At 35.6% G+C, this 26030-nt stretch overlaps 1 protein-coding gene across 1 annotated transcript in view; it reads left to right on the top strand.

Moving 5' to 3' along the window:
• LOC110676679 overlaps window positions 1–26030 on the top strand; it is a 118641-nt gene that overhangs the window by 71263 nt on the left and 21348 nt on the right. The window contains exon 2 of the mRNA XM_021845501.1: window positions 20118–20193. Coding sequence (XP_021701193.1) covers window positions 20118–20193 — 76 coding nt within the window. The remainder of the gene's footprint in view (window positions 1–20117; window positions 20194–26030) is intronic.

Here is a 26030-nt window from a genome sequence, read left to right as displayed (position 1 = left end):
TAATAATGCGAAACAATATGAAAGAACGGAAAATTCGAATAGAAAGTTTGTCAGCTAATTTCATTATCACAAGATTTGGAACTTTTCACACTACTGGCTAAAAAGCTAAGCACCAGGTAGCGATTTTTTATTTCGAAATAACAGCAGTTTTTCTTTTGTAAATTTTTGTTCAGCAACAATTTTGTAAATAATTGGCTTTTTTTATACATTTATACGGGTGGAAATGGTTGAAACGATGAATAAAGAAAAATTCAAAAACTCAAAATACAGCAGATATTTAAATGATTAAAACTACTATTATTTTAAGCTTTAAGCATGGTCGAAACATGTAAAATAAGATATCAGAACAATGAGGTACATTTTTTATGCAGAAAAATTTAAGCAGTTAGTATTTTTAATGTTTAAACCAGGGTTGGGAAAAAATCTGAAATTCACTCTACAGTATTCAAACTAAGCCAATCACAGTCAGCGAAGCCAGTGAAACTCACGCCCATCGCTGCTGTAGGCAAAAAGCCTTGAAAATTGCAAAACACCCGTTGCTAAGGGCAACCCAAAATTACTGTAGAAAAATGTTCTATTTCCCGCTGCATATCCCGCATTTAGAGCTTTCAATGACACTACTGATTTAGAGAAAACCATATACCCAATATAGGCTACTTGATGAGATTCACGATTTTAAACTACTGTAGTGAGAGAGCCACGTGATTTTCGCGAAATTCAAGCCTACTACTATTACCATTCCCAGCACTGGTTTAAACCATTATAAAACATATGCTCTTTACAACTCTCTTAAAATCGTGATAAATCTAGTGTAGTTTAACATAGCTTAATTGTAAAATATAGCTGACCCGATTTTGATTTAAAAGTGTTCGGTTTTATCGATATGCTTTGCCGCAGGTGCTCATTTTACTAAGATTAAACATGAAACTGCTGCATAATGTAGGCGTAAGCAGAACACAAACCAAATTCGAATTTTGTCAAAACTTTTATATTTTTACTTCAAAGAATGGATGAAAAGCATTCAAATGACGTAAAACAGATTTTAATTCTTGCTTAATTCCGTTAAAAAAATGCTTCTCTTAGTAGTGCTATTATAGGTACAATAGGTCTACTCTAGATCCCCTAGATGGTATCTCTAGATCCTGGTGATTTGGAAGGTAGGTGTTTTGGGAAGATTTGTTCAGTAGCTCAAAGGCTGACATGTGATGAACATTCAAATACAAAATTCCGCCACTAAGTACTGAATTTTCTTCGAAAACAGTACTGTACTATCTCTAAACACATACATGAAAAATATCATTCAACAACCCCCAAATTGATGAAACCCTATGAGTCCTGGTGCTCCTAAGTATAACGCCTCCCAACCATGTGTTTTATAGAAGACCTGTCTGTATTCAGTTTATTCGTACCATTATATCAGTGTTGCACAAAATACATGTTTAACTTTGCTCAAGATTCGACGTAAATAACTGGCTGAAAATTTGATATATAGGTATATTAAGCATTATCGATTTTACTTGAGTAGTGTAACAAAAAACAATGCTTAAAATTTAAATGTTGCTTTCGTCAATCTGCCAGATTATGCCAGTATTGCTAGCTATCATATAATTTTGAACTCTTAATGAAAAACTGGATTACAATTGAAGAGCTATCTTATATTTCTAAGCATTATATTTTTCTTTTCCGCTTAAATTTTGGGATTCTAAACTTTTCTTAATTCTTCTTAGCCAGTGTTGCCAGCCACTTGAACATTTGTGCGTTGGCAGACTGTATGGCATGCATCACTTACTTTAATTTTAGTAACCATTCAGAATCGTTATCTTTACAATTCAATGGTATCTGCATATATTGCCCACATATAATTGGCTCTTTTGATATAAATCGAGCAGTGTTACCATCTTTAGCCAGAATATGAAAACCTAATTGGCCTTTTTGGAAGGTTCTCAATCAATGCTTCAAGTTTGCCAAATATCTCGAACCAGTATTTTCACATCTAGACATTGTATTTTTCAAAAACATATTTATAGCCCTGATTTTTTTCTCGAGCCATACTTTTAAGACAATTTTGAACAAACATTTAGTTTTGGTGTTATTAGTGAAAAAAATGGTTTCATTCAATTTAACAGGTTTGAGAAGTAGCTCGTGATTATTAAGGGTTTCGGAAACATCTCCTTTCTTAGCGATTTGCATTTCAAAACATTGATTCGTCTAATGGAGTTCAAGATTTTCTGCCTGAATTCTTAAATTTTTCCATTGACCGGCTTGAGCTCTGCCGCTCTTGAAGCTTGAATATGATGTTTTAGCAGTCCATGTGGGGATGAAACGAGAGAGAGGCAGGCTTCGAATTGATTTCGCATTCAAAGGATACCCCAACTTTAATCGTTTTGTCATCGGTGGTCTGGCTTTGGTTTGATCGCTTTGTCCCGAGAAGGATTACGCGATTCACCGAAGCAACCAGCGACCAGCCGGAAGGATATTATGGGAAACGCCACAACTGTTTTCAGCACAATTGTTTTTTTGATTCCTGGCATTTCGTGCCATCTAGAACACATCCTTTTCCACTTTTATTTTTTACTTTCAAACTTTTAAACAAAAATTCTGTCAATACCATTATGTTCAGGTATTCGCATATTGTGGTTTGATATTTGTACGTAATCATCTTAACCATGATTATGTTTTGTAGCCGCTAAGCCGAAGAAGGTTCGTACACCTTAGCGGCGATATTTTCTCTTATCAGAACACAACCTACTGATAAGCACCGTACTGTAAAAGGAAATCCAAAAATGGCGTGGACCGGATGCTCGTCTGAGACAGAAATATGAATTTGATCGACTTTTAAAAGCTTTTACACAAATTCAGCATCATCCAAATCATTAATAGCACTAATGGAGTGACAAGATTTGAAAGCGTATCGAAACGTTTACAGCGATCAGTAGTCGATAAATTTGGTCGTCGAAATTGAGTGAACATAATCTTGTTGAGATTCATTGATTGTTTGCCGTTGAGCTTTTTCGCGCGTTGAAATGGTAATGGAAATAACATGATTTTGCTTTCATTTCCTCTCGGCTTTCATCGGTTCATTATGGTAAATGGGGATGATGGAACAAATGGCTTGTTGATTTATTTTTTTGCAAGGTTGACGAGCTGAAAAGTTGCCCAAATCGAAATCCAGAAAATGTTCAATCAGGCACGCAGAGCTCCCTCGATGACATCCGGTGTTGGCGCCAGTAGTGATATAATGGAAATGGAAAATTTCCGTTGATTTCTGCTATTAACTGGGGAATGCAAATTATTTTTTTGTTGGATTGTAACGATATTTTTATAGTGCTGTTTGTAGTTTAATGTGGTGTAATTACATCTATTTCCTTCTCTCCTTGTTTTGGGAGCAAACTATGCAAGAAAGGAACTTTTCCCAACATTAGAGGAAAACGTATTCGACGAAAACAAAACAAATGTTGTTATATTTTGTCGCAAATATGTGTGCAAAAATTACCATTTTTTCTTTAAAATTTTATAAATATATAGGGGGATTAAGAGCATAATGGACACATTCAGTAAATACTTATTATGGTAAATACTGAACTCGAAAAAAAAAGAGACACACAAAAATGATCACCAAAAATTCATTTTGAATCGGATACTTCTCAAATTTTCAGGGATTAAATAACTATGTATTAGCTTTGTTTTGGCCTAATTTATTTATTTCCTCCCCCTAGCTGAATGCTCGTACATTTTTCTTAACACTGTTCATGAGATCTTGAGCGAAGCTTTGCTCATCTTTCTTACACAATTTCTTCCAGTTTTTCTTCAAAGCTTCATCGGTTTTGAATGTAACAATGGATGTCACACTAACATTCCTTCCCTTCCCCGATGACCGTAAGGACGTGGCCGGCGCCGTTATTGACATTATTAATTTCAGAGTCCTCGAAAATGTACATTGAAGATAGTATGCTACTCCCAAGCTACATCTGTTGGCTCCCTGTACAATTTTGATGATTCTCGTCAATCACGGAGTAGCAACTACGAATTGTACGGTCATCAATGCTCATGCTCATGCTCATGCTCAAAGCTTCATCGGTTTTGAATGTTTTAATAAATCTGCTCGTTTATGGTGCCGGTTGTAACAAACGCACAGTGGCTGCATCCCATACAAATGCTGGTCAAAAGTACAGGTATCACTCAAAAAGTTCAAAAATGCTAATTATTTGACAAAACATGATTTTTAGAGGTAATTTGATAGAAATTGTACTGAACAAAAAATCGATATTTCCGGTACATTTAACAGAATTACACCCGATTCTGTTTTTGCACGTGCAAAAAAAGTTTGATTACATGTTTTTTTTGGCCAAAATCTTACTTTTGCATAAAACGTCAAGAAATGGTATTACTTTTTTGCACGTTTTTTGAAGTTTTGAACTGAAAACTTTTTTTGAACGGTACGCATTCCCCGTGCAAAAACAGAATCGGGTAGTTATAGTTTAAAATAGCACATTTTTTAAATTCAACCAATGATATCCGTAAGGGGGGTCTGTAGCCTTGAGGTTACGCTTTCGCTTCATAAGCGGAAGGTCATGGATTCGATTCCCAGCCCCTCCACAAAAAACCCGTCCAGCCACCAGAATACGCTTCACGGAGGACTGTGCTTTGGGGAGCACATCCATCCTCCGTCAGTATCAGATGGTGACTGAGACAAACTGACCCTCTTCGCAGGTAGCTAGCCTCACTAACATCATAGCTCTCTCCTACCTGCTCGGTGTGAGAGTAAAAGAGTAGGAGAGAATGAAAGAAGATGTAAATATAGATAAGCTAAAAATAGATCTGTATCGGTAAAGAAGATACAGATCAACTGATTCCGGCACAGTAGTGACCACAAGCACAGAGTGCCTTAAAAAAATGATATCCGTATCCAGATCAAAATCGAATGAAACGGCAAGCTCGAGGAGATTTTTGAATCTATTCGGGAGCTTATTTTGGTAAATAATGCGATATTTATAACATGTATGATGGTCTAATGGGCTGATTCGCAGTGTAACTAAAAAATATGTTTTCTTATTTTAGCGCAAGTGAAGCAATAGTACATCAAATAATATGGAATATTTGCAACACATTGAGGGGTGAATGTTCATTTTAGAGCGTTTCTCAGATATCTTGCACTACCTTTAAAAAATGCCTTATTTTTGGAGGAACTCCATATTGTACACTTCTTGACATTCTCAAATGGTAAACATGTCAATAATTGTTCGAAATATCTTCAAAACAAAGCCTAAGGTATATTCTAGAGGGTCTTGTTTCCCGGACTCGAAAAAATCCCGGGATTCGGGATTTTATTTTTAAAAATCCCGGGATTTCACGGGATCCCGGGACAAAAACCAAATGCTTCCAAAACGACTATAGATCGTCCAGAGCGCGATTTGAAGCTATGTTTAGTCTTATAGAGCAGTTTCACAATACCCGAACCTGTTTTCGAAGGTAAAGTTGAATTATAATAGACAAAAACATCGCTGTCTTAGATTTCATTCATCAATATTTCACCTATCTGCAGTTGAAGTCAACGGGCATTTATTATAGTTAATTTGAAACGAAAATCAATCGTGTTCCATTAGGTATAGTATAGGTGATACCAATCACTCTCAAATTTTACCATATCTCTCAAAATCTACTCTCATGATTATGCAACTTTTTCACGGTGTTGTGTCAAATGTTATCTCCATGCTTTTAAATTGTTGGCATGACGAACACAGGCATATCTACTTGGATAATTGTAAGGTACACGGGTTTAAACTAAAACGCGTACGAAAAGATAAAATAGCATTAATAAAATTTTAATATGATGAATAATTCAAGCACCAAAAAGTTTATTGACAAATGGAACAATCCGTAGAGTACCCTGATATAGTTTATTGAACATTACGTAACCAACATACCAGAAAAAACAAGTTCAACCATAAGTGGCCTTAAACCTCAATAAAAACGCTTATTGATTAAGCAATACAGTAATACCTCGATATAACGTAACCTCTTTATAACGTAACTCGATATAACGTAACTTTTACCTCGATATAACGTAACTTTTTTTTAATCCTTTTTATTTTTATTTTTTTTTATTATAAACATGAATTATAAACTACAATAAACATTCTTCAAGATTCAAACACCAACCAATACTTAATCAGAGTAATGCAAGCGTATACTATCACTGAATACAGTCATATATCGATAACGAGTGAGATATAAGCTCAATTAAAAAAAAAAAAAAAACAACATTTTGTCATTGCTGTACATTTGTATAAATCATTCTTTTTTTATTTTTGTTGCATTTACGCTCCTTCTAAAGCCAAGCCTGCTACTCATTGCAATTTTCTATGAAAGCATTGATAATTATTGATTTAGACTTTGCATTCAAAAAAGACTAGATCAAACTCGGATTGGACTTGTGTGTTGACGGGCCACGCTGCCATTGCCAATCCATGTAGGGTAAAAGCACCGGTTTTGGCCAGCCTAAGAGCAAGCCGTATTTATACTACAAATATGTGAAATGCAAGCTTTCAATTCATATTATGTGTGTAAAATATCGGAATTGAGCTAAAACCATCGTTTCGCTTCGAAAATATCGTTGGTCAATATAGGCCACCAGAACCAGTTTCGGCCAGCGACTTAACTTCGCTTCCTAAATTGGCCAATCACATTGATTTCTCATGAGAGTGGCCAAATTAGGAGTGCTCTGGCCAAATTAGGTGTATGGAAGTTAAAATTATAAGGAAAATGGTTTGTTTTTCTTATGTTTTGAATCAATTCGGACGGGTAAATGATTGTAGGTTTATCGTGTGAATGGTATCTACTGAACACAAAAGGTTTCATGCTGATTGGATATATAAAACGGTGTATATATCACTATGGCTACAACGGGCGTATGGCCAAAACCGGTGCTTCTACCCTAACGTATATCTGATAATATTTTTTCCTTATAATGCATAAGGAAATATTTGGCTAGTGCTTTAGGAGTTCCTATCAGATGTTCTTTGAAAGGTTTCTCAAAAAAATTGATCTTTTTCCTGGAATTTCGTCACGGATTTCTCCATGCACTCACTCATCTTAAACCCTTCTGATAGTCATGAATCAAACTTAAACATTTTTTTTTTAATATTTCCGACAGAGATCTCATTGAATTCCATCAATAAATGGTTCAATTATTCCTCCAGGAATTTCTCCAGAATATATCCAATAACTTTTTCTAAAGATTACGAATTTGTCCAATAGTTTTTTTTTTCAATATATCTTCAAAATCTAGTGTTTTTTCACCAAGTAATTTCTCCAAGATATAAAGTGGACTTATCTGAGTCTAGAGGTTCATAAATTATTCCAGCAATTTTTCATCAATTCTTGTAGCGGCCCTTGTAAAAAACAACCCAATAATTATTCTTGGAATTCTCTAGAAATCTGAAAAACAATCTTCTCGAAATATCTCCAGCAAAAAATAATGTAAATATCCATGATATTCCACGCTCCAATTATGTGCATTATATGTCTCAGAAATTTACACGTTTCGTTCGAACTGTGCGGCTGCTCAGTGTAGTATTTTAATAAGCACTTCCACATTTACTAACTGAGAGCTTTCTTTGCCAAAGTAGCCATTTTCGCATTCGTATATCGTGTGGCAAGTACGATGATACTCTATGCCTAGGGAAGTCAAGGAAATTTCCATTACAAGTGTTAGTTAAAAGTAATTTATTCCAAATTTTTACTAATTTTACTAAAAATTTCAACTTTGTTTGAGCATAACTACATGATCAAATCAACCAATTTTAAATCTTTTTACATACTTTTGAAGCAAATTCAATTCTTTTCAAACCTTTCATACATCACATTTCACAAAAAATATCTTGACCAAGCTATTCAGCAAAAACTGCACAAAAACATGGTTTTTAAACGAAAAATTAGGATAAAAGTATTTTTAACTAAGACTGGTTTTGATTTTAGACAAGTTTCAAGTTCTACAAAGTTTTCATAAATTTGATTTTGAAGATAATGATGCTAAAAGTTTCAAAATTGGTTGAAAAATAACAAAGTTATAATTACTTCACTGAAGGTCATTTTTTATAACTTGAAAATCCACCTTCAAGACGCTTGCGCCACCTCTAAATGTCAATATATTTGGCTCAGATTTTGAGGTTTATCTTTGTATGTGATTTGAATTCAGTAGAGCATACGAATTTTTGGTTCTGAGAACTTTTAAAAAATAAGCCGTATCCTTTTGACCAGCCACTCACGTTACAGCTTCCGCGTACCGTAATCCGGGGTATCATTGATCAGCGGGGTAACATTGATCGAAATGACTCATCTCGTAATAAGTTGGTATCATCATTTATTGATGAAACATTTCCAAAGCATGAATGTTGCTTCTCTTTCTTATATGTATGAGCTATTAAAAATGAAGATTTTTGCACAAATTGCGTTAACTTTATGCGTAAATTTGTCAAGTTTGCGAAACAATGATTTCAATGGTTAAAGATGACACTACCGAAGATTCATGTCTTACATAAAATCCACAAGCGATATGAGCAAGGAAAATGCGGTTCTAACTAAAAATGGGACTGCTAAAAACGATTCCGCTGTCAAAACTTTTATAAGTATGTTCAATTAGGCAACATTAACGAATTACTGTTAATAATGAAGAATTCCCTTAAGAAATTGCCTACCTTTAGGCGTATTCCGCTGTTCGAGGTGTTTTAAATTTTAAAATAACTCAAAAAGTAAATGAAATGTAAGCGTTTGGACATCATATTCGGCTTCAGGGGTCATGATTTAAGTAAGTTACGACATTTTCAATATTACCGAATCAATGTTACCCCATATCAGCTAAATGAAAAAATCATATAAAACATTTTTGTAAACATGCTTAAATCTTTCAAAAACAAAAATACAGTATATAGTCACGAGCTATGTATGGCAGTACTTGTTTTAAAAATATTAAACTCAGAACATTTGCATTGTCGAATTAAATATTTAAGAAATATCCTAAAAACTGATCAATTTTACCCCGGATTACGGTACGCAATTTGGCCACAGTGGGCTTGTCATTTCGGTTTGGCGGCTTCCCCGCCTTCCTGACATTAGAAATACGTAGTCAAGCCCGCTTCATGGTCTGCTGGACGAACCACTTCGACGATTCGACAATTTTGGGCACGTCTCGGGTGGAAAATTTTCCTTCTTAAAGTACTGCCTTATCTTCCGCGCCTTCTCTGGCTAGGGGGACTGGGGGTAGTTTGCCCACGTTAAGGAGAACTGCGATTTTAGATGTGAAAAACAATAATTTATGCTCTTTTTTTTAATTATGGTCGGATATACAAACATGTTTTCTACCAAATATTAGAAACAGCTATCCATTTTAACTTTTCTGGGGTTTATTAATTAATTTAAAAAAATGCTTGCTTAACTGCATACATATGTATTGTTTTGCGGGGTAAAACGCCCCGCTTGAGTTCGGCGTTAGCCATGCTGTAAACGAACGCACACAATCATGCTTGTATATGTATTGCATACATCCGGGAGTTTGATCAGATGTTATTGTTCAATAATAGTATACATGCTGATGCGAAAAATGTGCATTTGTAAGGTTCTAATTTTTGTGTAACTTCAACGTGGCATTACGTTTGGTAGAATTTGAATTCAAACGGCTGTTTTGGTGTTATGAAATAGGGGTGGGCGTTTTGCCCCCAGAATTGATTAAAGTTTAGGTCCTTCAATAAGCTTTTTGAGAGTAAATTGACCACATGTTTTGCACGTAATACGAACTATGACAGTGCACAAGTTGGCTCTCGGCAATAGTTTCAGAAATTTGGTTATTTATCGACCTAAAATATGACATTGGAAATCGCACAAAATTGCAACGAAAATAGCGTAGAACGTTTTTATACGATTTTATCGATTTGGTTGAGAAAAACACATAAAAACATATTAGGAAAAGCATTTTTATCCATTCTCTATGATCTAGGGTGAAAAAAAGCATTCTAAAACACATCGTTCGTCCAAATCGATGGGGGCGCGTTTTGCCCCCTATGGGCATATTTCCCCCAGTTCCCCTATTCCATTTTCGGTTTTCGTCCGCTTTCAGCGCGCCGCTCAATGGTCTTTGTCTCCTGAAATATCTTCACAAGGCGGGACACGGTAGAATGATGGATTCCAAGCCTTTTGCCGATCCATCTGTGCGACTGACCAGGATTATCGATCAGATTTACTGGCGTAGCTCTTCTTGTTTCGAACGTATCTTAAAAATTACTTGACAGATCGCGATAAAATTTTACACACATAAACAACACACATTAAGCTAGTATTACCCAAAATTTCATTAATTTTTACCCATGAGATAAAAAGTTACACCCAAAACAAAATGTCGCATTTCTTCCGAGTCCAATTTTTATCATAAAATGGTAATATTTTTTATGAAATTTCTCATCGTAATAGGCTATCTATCACGCCAATGTGTCACGAAACAGCCTACTTTCTTACACTGATTTATGCAGTGCCATAAAGGTCACAAAACTATTACGCAACACTTTCGCATTCCGTTTTGAGTTGATTAATAGTAGTGTTTGCAATTTCGCATCCTAATAGGCGGGCGTAGTCTAACGCTTTGTATTTTTTTAACTTGTTAGAATTTTGGTTCAATTTTTCTACACATATTTGTTTTACTTTCAAACAATATAATGTAAGCCATTCCATGAAAAACCGATCGAGTAGGTCACCGAATGCCGTGAAAATTTGCTATTTTGTTCCGTATCCGAAATTAGGATACACGTGTTTTTAGATTTTTTTGATTAGGGTGACCATTTCCGAAATAGTGTGACCAGAAAAATCGCGATTTTGCTAAATTTTTATTTTATTTTAAATCATAAGTTTTGAACCGCTTGACCGATTCTAAATTTTCTTAGACGACATGAAAGCTAAAGATTTTGACTTTTCAAGAAAAATATAAAATTTACGTAAAATTATTTTTTTGCATTGAAAAAATAAATTATAATTTTAGTTTTTTCGTGTTTTGAAAGCCTCGGGACAAAAGGGGCTATTGCTGTTCTCAATTTTTTCTTGAAAGTTCAGAAAATTTCTTGTTACTGTCAAATTTTGAGCGATGTATGTTTTTATGTGATTTTGATGTATGTGGTTTTGAGATATATTATTTTGAAAATAAAAAATCAGTCAATTCTCATCGGCACACACTGTAGGTCTCAGCACATTAGATTTTCTTTTATTTAAAAAAAATCATAACTTTTTAAAAACCCAACCGATCTTTTTTATGGAATGAAAGCTTAAGATTTGAACTTTTCAAAAAAAAAAGAACTCTGAAAAAAAATACATGAAAAAATAAAAAAAAAATCGTAAAAAACTAGAACTTTTGTATATATTTTCATGTAAAAACACTTTTTTTCAGAGTTCTATTTAGAGTTTTCAAATTTCTCGGGATTTGATTTCCCGGGAAACGGGAAATAAAATTACCATTTCCCGGGAAATCCCGGGATCCCGGGAAATTCTGAAAAACGTGTAAATAAAGCAAATTTGGTGGAATTTTATTTTTTAAATTATTTGTTTTTCGTGTAGGGTCGCTGTTCTATTAGTAGATAGTCCCCTACTGTCGCACTAGTAGCTTTTTACGGCAGGTTTTCTACAAATCGTTGCAGAATATTTTTAACATGAAGCTCAGGAACCATTTACCCAAGTACCATTGATACATAACAAGATTTTGTTACAAAAAAAAAATATGATCGAAATCTAGTTTCGCTCGTAATTTAAGCTCCCTTGCATCTATAGGAAACCTATTTTTCCTATAGTAGCACTACTAAGAAAAACTATTTTTCATAAAACAAAATAATTAATTAAATTAGAAGTTTTTTATATCAATCAAAAGCTTTTGTTCCATTTTTTTAAGCGAAAATGTAAAAGTTATGTAAAAATACGGTTTTGATTTGTATTTTGCTTTGTATTATAGGCTGTAGAAGCACAAGCGACAATAAATACAAAAAAAAAAAATTGTTTTCGTATTTTTTGTGTTTTTTTTTTCACAAAACCGTGGTAAAAAGATCTCAGACGTAAAAACAATGCCACTGGCGTGGAGTTTATTCTTGAACCAACTAGAGTCTTTATCTTCAAAATTGTGACTGTTACATCCATGAAAACTTTATAAGCCTACTAAATTCATAGAAAAGATCCCTTGAAAATTCCTTTATTTTATATAGCAAAATTCGTGAAAAACGATATCTATTTCATGAACAACTTTTTCATTGCAAAAAAAAAAAAACAAAAAATCAGCATCGAAACATAACTAGTGATCTAGTGAGTTCATTGGTAAGAATTATAGGATTAGTAAATGGTGCGATGGTTTTTGTTTGAAAATAGATAGTAATTTCATTTTTTATAAAGCTCCCCGGAAATACGGGAATCCCGGGAAACAGAAAATCATTTCCCGGGAAACGGGAATCCCGGGAAATCTTAATTCCCGGGAAATGTTAGTTGAAATCCATAGAGAAATTTCAGGAGAAACGTCAAATTCTTTTCAAAGTCATTTGAAGAATATCTGTAGAAATTCTTAGAGCAATAGCTAAACATTACCGTTAGCATTTAAAAAAATATATATCAAATATACGTTAAATGAATCGGCGCTGGCAGCGTGGCCCGGGTGGCTGCACGTTTGGCTCCAGAGGGAGCATAACTGCAACCTGAATAAAAAGAAATGATGTCCATTTGTACAGCAATTGCAAAATGTTGGTTTTAACATTGAGCTTGTAGCTCACTCGATATCGATTTTTGACTAATAAACATTATACAAATAAATGGAAATTAAAAAAATTAACGTTATATCGAGGTAAAAGATATCTTATATAGAGTTACGTTATAAATAGGTTACGTTATATCGAGGTATGACTGTATTTTGTTTTGTTTATAAAATATATATTTTTAACTTTTTTTAATGTAGAGAATTTTTTTACTTTGTTTGTTATTTCAACTACTAACCAGCAAAAATCATAACATTTTTTGTTAGAAAATATGTGCTTTCTCAGTAACAAATTCTGTAACAATGCTGTTATAATCCACTGGTCGGGTTCTAACCCCTTCATTTGATGTCTAAATAAGTCTGCTTTAATTATTTTGGATTTTTTTTTGCTATAAACTTTGAATCATCCCATTCTGACATTTCATGCCTACACTAAAATATTTTTATAGTTTAATCGAAGCAAACTATGCGATGTTGATTGTTTTTCATGTTGATGCAGAGGAACGACAGAAAATAAATTCTATATTACATGAAAAAAAAATCATCCAAAATAAAGGTATTCCTGAATTTCTGTTTTAATATTTTTTATGTCATTTTATGCTAATGATATGCAATTATCACTGTTTCCTGTTAATTCTATATAATGACATAGTATAAGAAATCAACCATAATTTGGTTTGAACTATTTCTGCAAGCCAGTCCGTGGACGATCATTGAACAAATTCGTAGAGTTCAGGGATATATTTTTGCATAATGAACAACCTGAACTGCAACCAGAGCGAACCCAGTTCATTTCCATTTCCAACTGTTGCTTGTTAAGTGGGTACGGATCCAAGGTATGGACGAAGTAAAACATGTTTTACTGCACTTCTAACTTGGGTCATGTTTTCTGGATCCAATACGTAGCCTATTTCTACAAATGATTGACCTATGGTATAAATAAGCTAATTTAACAGCACTTCTCTCGATTGTATGTCAGAAATAAAAATATAATTTCAATAAAAAATGAATTAAATATTGGAATACAGAAAAACCATAGCTGCAAAACAAATCCAGTAAAATTTTCTGACATTTCAATAAACAATCCAAAAACATAACCTACTAGGTCTAAACTTTAACATCGGTAGGAAAGAAAAGTCACAGTCACAGTCACCCGACGTGCTATGATATTTTTGAAAACTGCAATGGATTCAGCAACCCTTAATTAAGTAAGTAACGGTATTTTAATGCTTGAGACAAAATCGTGTTCCACAGTGTTATTCTTCAAAAACTAAAACAAATCGTTATCAACCGTTCGACGCAACTTAGTCGCGATGCTCTCAAATTCACTCACTCAGCCGAACACAACCGATAAAAAATAGCAAAGTATCTGCTGCCACCGAAGTTCAGTGACAGCCGAACTATAGTACGGTGAGCGCAATCCTGACGAATCGCAAACGATTGAGATAACCCGAAAATCAAAAGACTCACGGAGCGGAGAGAGAGCCAATCCGCTCTTGAGGTGAAGATGAAACGAAGCCAAACCTCAAATTTTCAAGAGCTCAAATCTGGAGAACCGATCAACCGTTTGAGCTGAAAACTTAACCGATTGGTCACCACCAGCATGTGAGCAATCGATTAAGTTTTCAGTTCAAGCGGATGTTCGGTTCTCCAGATTTGTGCTCGTGAAAATTTGAGGTTTGGCTTCGATGCATCTTCACCTTAACTTGGAGATCCGTCAGAACTCGTCCACCATTCAATCACTGAATGCATGCAACTGAATGTACGGATTTCGCGTTCACTGAATCATTCCGCCGGGTGTATTTCCAATCAGTGAGCGCTCATCAGCACTCAAATATGAATGCCACTCCAATGGAATCGGAATGTAAATAATCATTCGCTACTGCAATCGGATGTCTTTGGCACACGGAGTCGGTAGTGAATCGTTTTGTTGCCGTTCTTGTCTAACGTGTCGCTCGACGAAGAAGTAGAAAGCGCATTGGAAATTGAAACACACAGCTTGGTAGGAGAAACGGCAACCTCGCTCTTGATTGCGTGTGGAAGTGAGCGAGTGGAACGCAACAATCGAGTGAGTGTTTCCCAAAAGCGCTGGATGGCACTGATGTCCATCTACCGGATAGAATAAGTAAGGAAGCGTCCGGAATAAGAATCATGAAAAGGCCACACATTTCAATTTATTTAAAATTATTCACGTTGTAAATCTTCACCCACCATTCGAAAATTAAATGTTTTGGAGGCTCAATAACGAGGACAAATCATACATAATTTTTTATTTCATATGCTTTCTGATGAATTATACTTAACTGAGGCCTTAAGTGACCGTAATATGAATCAAAACGGTATTTAAGCCCTCAGTGAAGTATAACACATCAAAAAACATTTCAAATAATTTACTTGTTTTAATTATGAATCGTGGTTTACGGCCAACCAGCCGAGTGGAAGTTTAACAACTACCGAAAAGCTAAACATTACATATAATTTGCAATTGGATTAGATGGACAAATTGATGTGAAGATTTGCGAAAAAGTTACACGTCTTCTCAGTGAGAATCGAACTCACGACTCCCCGATCTCTAGTTGGGGCGCGTTAACTACTACGCCATGAGAGGACTCATGAACGCAGAAGTTAACCTGAATTCGATTTCAGCTCAATAATCACGTGGTCCTCTTTCGCAAAGTGCACCTCTTTCGGAAGAATTAGATGCCCATCCAAACACAACGCTTTCTATATATATCCAATGCCTAGCCCGAGAGCGCATTGTTTTTTAGATATAGGAATAGCACACTACACTAGCCAGCAACTGCGCTGGCTGAGGTTTCTATTGTGTGGGCTTCCAATGGGTCGCGACGTTCTCAAACGACCGGTTACGGAACATGAGTCCGTTGCTCGATAAATACTTGTTTTAATTATGAATCGTGGTTTACGGCCAACCAGCCGAGTGGAAGTTTAACAACTACCGAAAAGCTAAACATTACATATAATTTGCAATTGGATTAGATGGACAAATTGATGTGAAGATTTGCGAAAAAGTTACACGTCTTCTCAGTGAGAATCGAACTCACGACTCCCCGATCTCTAGTTGGGGCGCGTTAACTACTACGCCATGAGAGGACTCATGAACGCAGAAGTTAACCTGAATTCGATTTCAGCTCAATAATCACGTGGTCCTCTTTCGCAAAGTGCACCTCTTTCGGAAGAATTAGATGCCCATCCAAACACAACGCTTTCTATATATATCCAATGCCTAGCCCGAGAGCGCATTTCAAATAAATTATTCGGTATGATTCCCCCACGTTATCGAGCCTTGAAAACACTTAACTTTCGAATGGTGGGAGAAGATTCTGATTCCCCAACGGGAATAATTTTAAATAAAAAGAAATGTGTGAACTTTTCTTGATTCTTATACGGGACGCTTATTCACTTTTGTCCCAAATTCTGGACACTTTGATTCGAATTCCGGACAGCTTATCATCAATTGGACGAGAATGGTTTTCCCGAGAAACTGACAAGAATGATCAAAGCAACGATGGATAGTGCACAGTGCTGTGTGAAGATAACGGTTGCATTATCGGACCCGATTGAAACACGCAAAGGACTTCGACAAGGCGATGGTCTTTCCTGCCTCCTGTTCAATATTGCGCTAGAAGGTGTTATGAAACGGGCGGGCTTCAACATGCGGGGCACGATCTTCAATAAATCCAGCCAGTTCATCTGCTTTGCTGACGACGTGGACATTGTCGGAAGAACGTTCCACGTGGTTTCTGAACAGTATACCAGGCTGAAACGTGAAGCAGATCGGGTTGGATTGAAGGTAAATACGTCGAAGACGAAATATCTGCTGGCTGGAGAAACCGAGCGCGATAGAGCTCGCATTGGCAGACGCGTGATGATCAACGGGGATGAGTTCGAGGTGGTGAACGAATTTGTCTACCTCGGATCATTGATAACGTCGGATAACAACTGAAGCAGAGAAATTCGAAGACGTATCATCGCCGGAAGTCGTGCTTACTACGGACTCCACAAGACCTTGCGGTCTGGTAAACTTCACTTCCGTACTAAGTGCACCATGTGCAAGACGCTAATAAGACTAGTAGTCCTCTACGGGCATGAGACGTGGACAATGCTCAAAGAGGACCTGCAAGCGCTAGGAGTTTTTGAACGACGTGTGCTTAGGACGATCTTCGGCGGAGTATGTGAGAACGGCGTATGGAGCAGAAGAATGAACCAACTCTACGGTGAACCCAGTATCACGAAAGTCGCCAAAGCTGGAAGAGTACGATGGGCGGGACACGTTGTGAGAATGCCGGACAACAATCCCGCAAAAATGGTGTTCACCTCAAATCCGGCCGGTACAAGACGAAGGTGAGTGCAACGAGCTAGGTGGTTTGACCAAGTGGAGCAGGATCTTGGAAGTGTGGGGCGATCGAGAAACTGGAGGATAGCAGCCATAGATCGAGTTAGATGGCGTAACATTGTAGCGCAGGTCATGTCTTGAAGGACGTAGAGCCAGCAAAAGTAAAAGTAAGTAATCATCAATTGAAATCGACAAGCCTATCTATAAAACATGCTCATCCCATATAAGGTAAAGTGTCCGAAATTTGAAGCTGTCCGTAATATGAATCAAAACGGTATTAGAATATTATCATCTGTGGACTGTAGAAGCTTATGAATGCTGACGACACTTAGCATTACAAATGATAAGAAACAAATAATATGACTTATGTAAAATATTTTCTACGGCATCATGTATGATTTGTGCTAGTTATTCGGTGTTGAACATCAAATTGCTCTTAAACTGTGTGTAATTCGTAACTGTGTAGGCATGGCACGCGATTTCTATTCAAGTGGTACGAAATACCAATCTACATAGAGGCATCGCTGTACCATTCCCCAGCTATTTTCCATAATGGAGGACACTATTTTATCCTCAAAAGCTCTCGGGTAAAACTCCAATCATGTTGTACATGACAGCAGATAATAGCAAAGTACTGTAACAAACGCAAGTTTGCTTCTTGCCGTCTTCATTAGGTCACCCTATCCTCGAACCACAAGACTCAAATCTGCGGTCTGGCTCGTTCAGCTCAATGATGGTGTTTACTTTTCTCATTTGGTATCCCTAGGCAGCGTGGAGAACGTCCAATGATGTCCCGACCGTTACCAACAGGATACACCATCACCGGACCGGATACGGTTTCTAGCAGATACAGTATTGGATGGTACTTTTGTAACTTTTTCGAATTTCCATACAAAATAATCAAGTTTGTATGCTAGATCTCTGTTATTGATTGGCTAATTTGAATGAAATTTTTGTAACATTTCAGACCTAACTTATATTTTCAATCACAAGTTCAAAAGTAACAATAATTTGACTTAAGTGATTGGTTCTGAGAAAAATTACAAACGATTTATCACAAATATAAAATTTCTCATTATGTCTACATCCAAAACTTTGCTGGTACCTATGAGCAAAACTATTCTTTCAATTTTTTAAGTAATACAGTCCACCCTCCCTTATTTACGTTAGCGAACGTCCCTTGGATTATATTTGCACTGGTTTAGTGTTCTATAACTCGATACCTCCCTAACTCGATGGTCCCTTCAATGGTGAGTTATGGAAAGTTGATTGAATCAATTATAAAAATTTAAAACTTAAAAATTCAAGAAAACTTAAAAAAAATAAAATTTGTCCATAAAAACTTATATCTAATCCTTTAAGCTTGATCATTTTGTGTGGAATGCAAATTTATTGTACAATACTGTAGGCAGAAAACAGGCCCGAAGAGAAATAAGTTACCTGGATACTTGTCTTTATTTATTTATATCATTGCTCTTGAGCCCCCTCTCCTGAGGCCAAAGCGCCACTTCCGTCTGAACGAGCCATGGCAAGAGTGGGTGTGTTTGAGTATCATAGTTTAATTATTGGGGACTTAGTGTGGCCAACTGTTGCCCTTCGTAGAGAGTCCAGCACAGCACACCGCACCGACCAACCGGCGATGGAATAAATTGAAGGAAATCCTATCCCCCAGCGTAAACGAGAGGCAACAGGTGGCAAAACAGCACGTGATCTTTCGTTTGCCAGGCTGCCCAAGCAAAGGAGAAACTTTTCTTATCGAGCTGGGGCTTCTGGTTACAGACACTTGTACAGTGACTTAAAGTAATATTCGTTCAGGGCACATCAAGTTGAAAATAAACTATCATATAAAACATTGAATTTAAAATACAGGTACTAAACACTAAGGAATAGATGCTAAATGCTTGATTTACGGAGGTTATTCGCACGCTAAGGACGTCTGTCCTGTGAAGGATGATACAAAAAATGTATGCGGGAATTTCAGGGGTATCCATAAGTCTAACTTCTGGGATTGCTCTATGCGCAAACGAATCGTTGATGCTCGTACCAGGCAGATGAACGGTAACATTCATAACTCACATTGAGGGCATTCAACCTAAATGAAATAAATATATAAAATGTTTGTATCCACTTATTAACAGAAATTCGAAACTTTGTCTTAAGAACAAGGTTTTGCTCTTGAAACAAATTTTCAGGTCAGCCATGTTGTATGCTGTACCAATATGGACTAGCTGTTGTAATACTAGAACGAAAACTCTGCAGAGAATTCAAAATAAAATTTTGAAAATGATTCTGATGCTCTTTCCTTTGTAATAATGAGTTACATACAATGGTTTTGCAATAATGAGTTACATACAATATCCAATATTGGAAGGCGGAACTAAAAAAAATTGAGCAATTTTAGAAATTAAAAATAATTTAATATGATGTATGTTTGAATTTTGAGTAAATTTTAGACACAAATGCTATAGATTTCCATTATCTCAAAGATGAATATTGATGGAAACAGTTTATTACCAGGGAATAGATAGCCTTCTACTTCCTTCAATGTTAATCAAGTTTTTTTTTAAATTCGACATACCATTTGATAGATTTGAAGATAGTGCCCTGTATGTGTATGAATTTGAGCCACTGTAAGTTGGTACGTTGCACCACTAGATTGTTGAACAATTCTTTTGAGCTCCGCTACAGAACAAAGTTGAAGCTCACTTCAAGAGTATCCACAATCGTTCGTAATCAACTTCAATGTCGGTACGTTTCAGTTTTCCGTGCTCGTTTGTGGGTAGTTTCAAGTTGAGGAGCAAACTCGTTGGTGGCTTTTCTATAAACTCGGAAATGGTGTTCTGTTTCGCCGTAGACCAATCAAAGTTTGAGCAAAGGCGCACTGGTTGAATTTCAATGAACGGATTTTGTCCCACAATTTGAAATGTTTTGTTTTTGCGCGTTATTTGTCCGGCACGTTGAAAAGTTTAATCAATCTCAATTTTGTTTATTTCATTTCAGATTCAACGGAAGAAGCAGACAAATCTTTTGCAGACGACAGCTTAATGGACAATATATTTCGACAAGGTGCCGACAAGTAAGTTGATGTATGGCGAATGTCAATTGTGAATTTCTGCTGTGGCAAAATTTAGCATTTTTAGTAGGGACAATGGAAATTCGCGGCAAAATTCTTGAAATAAATTCAAAATTTCGCGGCTTTGTCTCGGTTCCATACTTTTGGCTATATTTTACATAAAAATACACATTTTCAGTGTAAATTAGCCTTTATTTGTGTAAATTTCACGGAATTTCATTCCATATGGTTTTTACTTTACACATTAAGATTGTAAGCTTAAATCAGAGATGTAATGCAAAACTTTAAACGAAATTTGCAAGCCAGAAAGACGTTCAAGTTAAAACTTAACGGTTATAATTTTTTCGATGGAACTTTGACTCCAAGATAAATAAATCATTTTCAGAAGCAAAAAAACTAGAATTCATTGTGATTCTCATATAAATTCTTGAAATTTAACAAATTTTACTAATTTCGTGGGACTCTTAAATTTCGCGGAATTCGCGGCTTCCGCGAAGTCGCGAATTCCCATTGTCCCTAATTATTAGGTAGCATCTGTTCAACGTAATCAAAACGTTGGAATCACCATTTATGAACCTAAATAAGAATTTTGAAAATTTAGATCACAGTATGAGAGTGTTCCTATTCAATTTTATGTGCAACAGTTTTATTTGAAATTGCCAATTGGCTTCAGATAGGATAATGATAGGAATTTCTTCAAAGTGTAAAACGAAGCAATGAATTACAATGTGTTCCAAAATGTTCAATCGGGGTTAAAAAACTTCCTGATGAGTTATCAGAGGTGGTTTTCAATGATTTCATAAGGTTTTAACGTTTTTGTAAATTTACTAAAAGGTTTCACGAGTGCCAAAAAGAGCCTGTGAACAATTGCAGAGATTCTGAGACGTTTTACTCTGATTGATCGAAATCCACATTGGCGACATTAGTCCTCAACCTGAAGAGTTGTATCAGAACCTGTACTTTGTACAACATGAAACAGAAGGCTTCAAAAAGCTGTTTGATAGGCCATATAAGGGGAAATAGGGGAAAATTATTCTATAAGAATATGCATATTATTTTGATGAATCAATACCCGGACGCTTTAGTAGTGCCAAATGATCTGATACCGTAAGGACGCCATTCACCGCTCATTGAATTATTTTGAAAAATCTGAACAAATTTTCGCAATAAAAGTCATCAACATGTATTAGTATACCAGAATGGATTGTATCAGAATAAAATTCATATGATTAAATTGTATATACTATTTATCAAAAATAATTTTAGGCTGTTTAAGGCGGTAAACATGAGTTGAACAATGATTTTATTATGGCAGATCGAAAAATAATTCTTAACTGCCACGCTTTAATATGGTGATGTACTATAGTACAAAGATAACAACCAGCTAATGAAAGTAAATTAATTCCAACTTGTTGTGTATATAGAGCCTCACAGGATTAGCGGTGAATGGCACCCTACACATGTATCATTGGCATACATGTTATTCGGTGCCGTTATACGTTGTTCACATTTCAACTTCTTTCCTACAACAACAAATGTTTTATCTTGCGTCTAGTGCAAAAAGTTGCAAAAAATATCGAAAAACCGATTTTTGACAGAATTTATTGTGTTGAAATGCTGTTAAATGAGCGGTGAATGGCGTCCTTACGGTACTAATTTCAATCCATTTTCGTTTGATTTTATGAATGGGCCACCATGTCGCATATCGTTTGAACATTATTCTTCATGAAAAGACAAGTATTCTTGTTGAAATAAAGAATTAAATACTAAAATATCTACATTAGTAAGACTTATCTAACTTGTCTTGTCTAAATCCGGACATATGAATCAAAAAGTCGGACACTTTTGAATCGAATTCCGGACACTCGAACTCTAGCTAGATAAATTCAAATAAATTTCAAAGAACAAGACTACATGTAATCAAACTAATTACATGGAGACACAAAATAAGGCTCTTAGAAATAAACTGTATAAAATATTTAATATTTGTGTTGCTTACTCTCTTTGGTTGTATAAAGAATCAGATTACCTTCAATTATCATTATCATTGAAGCAATTTTCCCACAATTATCTTTTCAATTTATAATTTGTATTCGAACACACACTTTTTCTAGCTTTCATTTAGGTTTTGTTCGTATTTTTCTTCCCGAATAGTTATTTAATCATGCAAAATATAACTAGAAAGCGTAGCGTCCGGATTTTAAAACCATGGTTTAGTGACCCGGACACTCATTATTCGCTCGAAAAATGTCCTTTTACACTACTTTTCGCCACTTTGACATGTTTAAATTGTTCATTGACTGTTTTGTACACACTTTTGTAACGAACAATTCACAAACAATCCACTTTCAATTGATTATCGTTCACACATCGTTTCTCTTCTTTTGCTGGCAAGCTAGAATCACAAAAAATTGCACTATTAAAATACTTTTTCAAACTGGGGTCACAATTATGTTTTATTATTATTAATTTTCTGTCAATGATTACTAGATTAGAAATCGTAGTAAAATGACAAGCAATGTTACAAAAATCAGGTGTAAATAATTGAAACCACATCATTATTCAAATTTACATGGAAATCAGTAAATGATATTGAAGTGTACGGATATTAATACCGTCCGGATTTTGATTCATCACGGTATATTGTGTGAAGTCTGTATTGTATATGATCTGTTTAACGGTATAAAGGATTAGTTTTTACGTCAATTGTTCTTAGCAAATTGAATAACTTTTTCTGAGCACAGAATTGATTCAAAAGCAAGGCGATGAAAAAATCTAACCAGAGATGTCTTGCTAATGTGATTGAGTATGAACCCTTTTATATGTCAGAACGGTTGAGACTCATTAATAATATTGTGTTCACTAAATTTCACGAATATGTTCATTAGCCTGGGACACGCTTATATGAAAAATTTAGATTCTCGCTCCAGTCCACTTTTTGGATTGCATTTAGGTCACATAACAACTGTGCAAAATTTCAGCTCGATCGGAGAAACTATATTTTAGCGCCAGCCGTTCAAAGTTTGTATGGGATTTACTATGGGAAAACATACTTCTGCAAAGAAAAATCGCCGGAGGTCGCCCATTGACCTCTATAAAAATTCTGAACACAGACCTCGATAGGTATTTCTACGATGAACAACATTGCCAAAGACTGCAAAGCAATCCGATGCTTGTGAGAAAAGTAATTAAGCATAGACTATTCGGAAATTTTGCCCGATTTTGTTATTATTGTTATTCCTTTACGTATTAATCAACTTTGCATTGCCAATAGGTTTTCATTGAATAACTTTTTTCATAAGTGTCCGATTGTTTTGCAGTCTTCGGCAATATTCTTCATCGTAAAAATACCTATCGAAGTTTGTGTTCAGAATTTTTATAGAGGTCAATGGGCGATCTCTGACGATTTTTCTTTGCAAAAGTAAGTTTTACCATAGTAAATCCCATACAAACTTTGAACGGCTGGCGCTAAAATATAGTTTCTCCGATCGAGCTGAAATTTTGCACAGTTGTTATGAGACCTAAATGCAATCCAAAAAGTGGACTGGAGGGAGAATCTTAATTTTGTCCCACACTAATGTTCATTCTGTCCGATATCTTCTTACCAGCCTTGTTTTCGACCCAATTATATATCTCGTTTTCGTACAATTGAAATAAATTATCATCATGATAGAATGCAGCATGTCGTCTCATTTAAACTTCAAAACTAGCCGAGCGAAACTAAAACATTTGCCATTTCACGGTCTAAAATAAGTATCTGCTTAATGTGTCCATTAGACTGATGCAAATTTTGGAGTTTTTTGCTACCTTATGCTTAAACGATGTCAATTACGATGAAAACGATCCTCCCAAAATTTGAAGTGATTCGGAAGAAATTTGGTTGTGCACACGCTGTTTGAAGTTTATATGGAAATTACTATGGAAAAGGCAAACCTTTTGTGTTCAGTCCTCTAACTGCTCGTCATAATAATCTATGGGAAAATGAACACACTCATCTCATGTGAAAACTTCCCAGCTACAACTTTGCCGAAGACCACTTTTCGATGGGACGTAAGGATAATTTATTATTTTTAGCTTAGCTTAGCTTAGACTGACTACACATATCAATGGTTGCTATTCCGTGATTGACCGAAGTCAGTGAAAATGCACAAAGAATCAACTAGAAGTTCAGCTGGGATTGGCCATAATCTTCTTCAGTGTGCATAATTCAGTGCCTCTATTTATACAAGGTCAATAACGGCGCCGGCCACGTCCTTGCAGTCAGGTGGGATTGAGGGAAGGAATGTTAGTGTGTAACCTTTGCTATTTGGAGACCGTGTTTGCCTCTGCATCTCCACAAAGGTTACTGGGAGGGATGTTTGTTAATGGGGAGGATCGTTGGGTCAAAGGATTCACTTTGATAAGCGATTAGACCATGATAAACAATGATTTGTGAGATATATACATGCTTATACGTAAATATAATTGTTCATATAATTTCTATGTAGAGGAAAATTATGCCGACACTTGAAGTGACGAACCATTCAAAGTTTGTTGAACAAATACCTAAATGTAACATTCCTACAGCTGTCAGTATGAAAGCATGTGTTATTATATTTTACTCATTTGAAAAGAAACAAAAGACTCAATTGGTTGGGACATCATAGAACACTCTTATTCTTATGACGACACTTACAGTGGCGAACCATCCAAAGTTTGTTGAATAAAGTGAACCTTTCGCAAGTCTACACTTGTAGTGTCGAACCATTCAAAGTTTTTTTAATTACAAAAATAAAGGTATGTAAGGGGTGTTCTGAAAAAAATGTTAAACATAAATAAATCATGAATCAGAGTTTGTGTCGACACTCACAGTGACGAACCATCCATAGTTTGTTGAAACATCATATTTACATCCCACCATTGTAACGATTAAATGTGCAGTCATACATATTTTATAGATTAGAAATAGTAGCATGAAACGAGCTCACCAATTGTTCCGTTATCCTTGACTGAGCAGCCACAATCCACTTTCAGCTTCACTCGTTTGCTCGGCTAGCACTCAGAAAAAAAAAATAGGCGCGCGACCCGAAAAAAAAACACGGACGACAGCTCGGGCTTTCTTGACGCACTGCCCAGGAGCAAGCGTCAAGGTCGTCGAAAGATCAAAAAGAACGAACCGATCGCGGCACTTTTTAACTTACTCCAACCGAACTCCCCGATCACGCCACTTTTTCACTTACTAGACCGACGCGCGACATGTTTGTAAGGGTATGCGATATGGATTTTTTCCATGTCGATACGAAACGAAACGATACGCGGAATATCTTGCGCTGATAATGACGAAACGAAACGAAATTAAAAAATGTTTCGTGTAACTCGATACGAAATCAAATATCTCACGGAATTTTTCGAAACGAAACGAAATTTTTGAATTTGTTTCGCGGAATACACGTTTAAGTTGTTTTTTTTTTCTAGTCAAAAGCTGGAAATTTGACAATAGGCATAAAAAACGTCTTTTTAAATCCTTTACCATATGTAAACCTTAGCGTTGCTCAGTGGAATCCTTACATGTTTTGGTAAGACCCTTTTCTGTTTGTTTGAAATCTTCTTAGTAACTTTATAAGGTTTCATTTCAACATATCTGACACTCACATAATGCAATGAGTGCGTTTAATTTAAATGTTAAACCTAAGAAGTGGGTCGAAAAGCAGTTTTAAACATTTAAAAAAATTTCGAAAAAATATTGAAATTAATTTCATTTTTAGAAATGCCTTACAATTTTTTTTAATCATTTGGATGTGATGTTATGCTAATATATACCATAAAACATGGAATAATGATATTCATATTTTTTTGCTGTA

Source organism: Aedes aegypti, chromosome 2 (genome assembly GCF_002204515.2).
Source record: "Aedes aegypti strain LVP_AGWG chromosome 2, AaegL5.0 Primary Assembly, whole genome shotgun sequence".
Taxonomy (NCBI): Eukaryota; Metazoa; Arthropoda; class Insecta; order Diptera; family Culicidae; genus Aedes; species Aedes aegypti.
The sequence above is the reverse complement of the archived record's forward strand: the minus strand, read 5'-3'. Positions and strand labels throughout refer to the sequence as shown.